General features: G+C 48.4%; 1 protein-coding gene across 1 annotated transcript in view; it reads right to left on the bottom strand.

The window, feature by feature from the left end:
- Nucleotides 1–245, bottom strand: part of SDF2L1 (stromal cell derived factor 2 like 1) — a 9,987-nt gene extending 9,742 nt beyond the window's left edge. The window contains exon 1 of the mRNA XM_019506946.1: nt 74–245. Within this exon, the coding sequence (XP_019362491.1) occupies nt 74–230 (157 nt within the window). The 5' untranslated portion in view covers nt 231–245. The remainder of the gene's footprint in view (nt 1–73) is intronic.
- Between the last annotated feature and the right edge of the window lie 2,256 nt (nt 246–2,501).

The raw sequence follows: 2,501 nt of genomic DNA, 5'->3' as shown, positions 1-2,501 counted from the left end.
GGGACGGCTTTGCCTGGGCCCCCGGCCCCTCACAGGGCTCTTCCCCCCTCCCCCCCGACCGCCGGGCGCTCACCGGATCCGTACTTGACCTCGTGCGAGTGCAACCGCACGCTGTGCCGGGTGTTGAGCAGCTTCAGCACCGACCCGCAGGTGACGGCGCCTGCCGCAGCCTCCCCGCCTAGCAGCGCCACGAGCAGCAGCAGCAGGAACCAGAGGCCAAGGCACCTCATTTCTACTGAGCCCCAACCCTCGCCTCGCCTCAGGGACCCCACTTCCGCAGCCGGCGCCCCGGCCAATCGCGCGCTGCCAGCACCATAGCCGACCAATCCCTGCCCGCCTCGGTGCGGAAGTGGTTTCCACATTGAGCCGTCTCCGCACAAGAGGAAGGAGCTCATTGGTCCGGCGCTGAGGCTGGCGCAACCAATCAGAGCAGGCGGCGTGGCATCTCAGTCATTGCAAGAAGTCCGCGCTTGCTTCTGCTGTGGCTGTGGTGTGAGCTCAGTTTAGGTCTTGCTCGGGCCCGGGCGTCCTGCCTGGCATTAGGGTTGTCACCTCTGTCTGGAGCTATTCCAGGGGAGTTTTTCCCCCCAACATGAAATAATGTCGGTAATTTAATTTTCTGAAAATATCCTATTAAAATCTCCTGGATTGCTTTCAGTAGTCACCAGGAGATGGGTGCTGATTCTGGTAGACTCCCAGCCAATCCAGGAGGGTTGGCAACCCTACCCGGCATGTGAGCTACACAGTGGATGAGGGGTATGACCCCCCTGCCCATGTGTGATGCCCTGTGACCAACCCATGCCAAGCCGCTAGCATCCCTGTGCAAGAGCCAGGTGCCTGCAGCTGTTCAAGCAAACTCCAAGGAAAGTATCAGGCCTCAGCACAATCCCACGCTGCTGGGCCGGTGTTATGTGACATCAGAACAGCAGCCTGAGTCATTTTTTTCCCACTGAAAATGTGCACTTTCTGTCAAAGAGGTGGAAAATGTGACACCAGAACATTTTAATTCTTTTCAGGAAATGAAGAAAACAAAACCATTTCTTGAGGAAAGCAGACAACGTCTACTAACATGTTTGTTTAGGTTTCAGCAAAAAAAAAAAAAAATATATGTAGGAAAGTTTTAGATGGTCCTGATGACAAGGCTGAAGGGGTCAGGGAAGTTATGTTGGTGCATATCAGTTTGCGAGGAAAGCTGGCTGCTAAGTTTGCAAGAAATCCTGGAAACAATGTGTATATCTACACCACAGTATAGTGTAGACAGAGCTGAGTTAATGTTCAACCAGCTAGTTCAGGAGTCTTATCCATGGCAGTGAGAAGCTCTGCATTCTGGAAAACCCACACAAACAGCTGGGTAAAGTAGCCCTTGGCAGTCTCTGTGTTGCTGTGCCTAGGCTCTTCTGTTCTCAAGCTAGTTAGTATTAATTTAGTTCAGGTCCGAGTGTCTATACAACAATGCAGTCACTATGGTACTCAGCATATACCATAGTCCAAGGAGTGTAGTGACCCTGTCAGCAGCACAGCGCTCGTCCCTCACAATGCCCCCCTTAACAAAGGGTAGAAAAGCAAAGCCAGGAATGGACTGGCTAGTATGCATATGCATCATTGGTCCCAGCTGAAAGGAATCAGAGCTTCTGGACCATCTGGCATAGGCACTACACTGGTAATAGTTGGGAGTGATTTTCATGGATCTTAAATGATATATGAAGGCACTTTTGGAGCAGAAGGATCACGTTTTTATCCCAACTGCTCCCGTGAAAAGTCTATAACATAAAGCAATTATTCAACTATATATAATATTTGTAACAGAAAAGTCGATGTATAAAATGTATCTGGGATAATTTATGGATTCCTTCTTAATCCTTGTGCAGTTCTGCAGGCTAAAACAAAACCATTCTTTTTGTCTGTGGTACTGGAAAGAAGAGGACAATATTTCTCATCACTTTATCAAGAGGAGACAGCCTGTCTGGTATATCCCATTGTCGCATGGTGGTGTCAGAAAGTCAAGCTACCAGCTGAATGCCTCTCTGAACACAATAAGTAACTTGTCTGGGGTACAGCAAAAAAGCCCCCAAGAGAGTGAGCAAAAAGGACTTTCAGCTCCAGAGGTAAGTCTTCTAGGCTGGGGTAGTGCATGTGTTCAAATTAACAAAATTGCAGCACGGCTTTTACTCTAATTAGTTGGTTTGGACAGTACATCCACACTGCAAGCAAGCATGAGCATCAGAAAATATTCAGCTGACTTCATCTCTTCCACCAGTGCTGGATCTGCAAAGCCTTTTGCTTCCCACATGATGTCACTCACGGAATCACTCAGATGTTTATTATTTGTTTTGTTGGCCTTGACTGACTACATATGTAGAGAAGCATCTCTGACTTTTGGCTCGTGACTGTTTAAATTGTCTGTATTAAATCAAGCTTCTATCCTAAATCTCTGTTACAACTGTTCTTCCCCACCCCCGCGCTGTGTCTTTCTAGTAATAAACTTTTTTTTTCTTTTTGCT

Source organism: Gavialis gangeticus, unplaced genomic scaffold, assembly GCF_001723915.1.
Source record: "Gavialis gangeticus isolate Ggan-Ray unplaced genomic scaffold, GavGan_comp1, whole genome shotgun sequence".
Classification (NCBI taxonomy): Eukaryota; Metazoa; Chordata; order Crocodylia; family Gavialidae; genus Gavialis; species Gavialis gangeticus.
The sequence above is the reverse complement of the archived record's forward strand: the minus strand, read 5'-3'. Positions and strand labels throughout refer to the sequence as shown.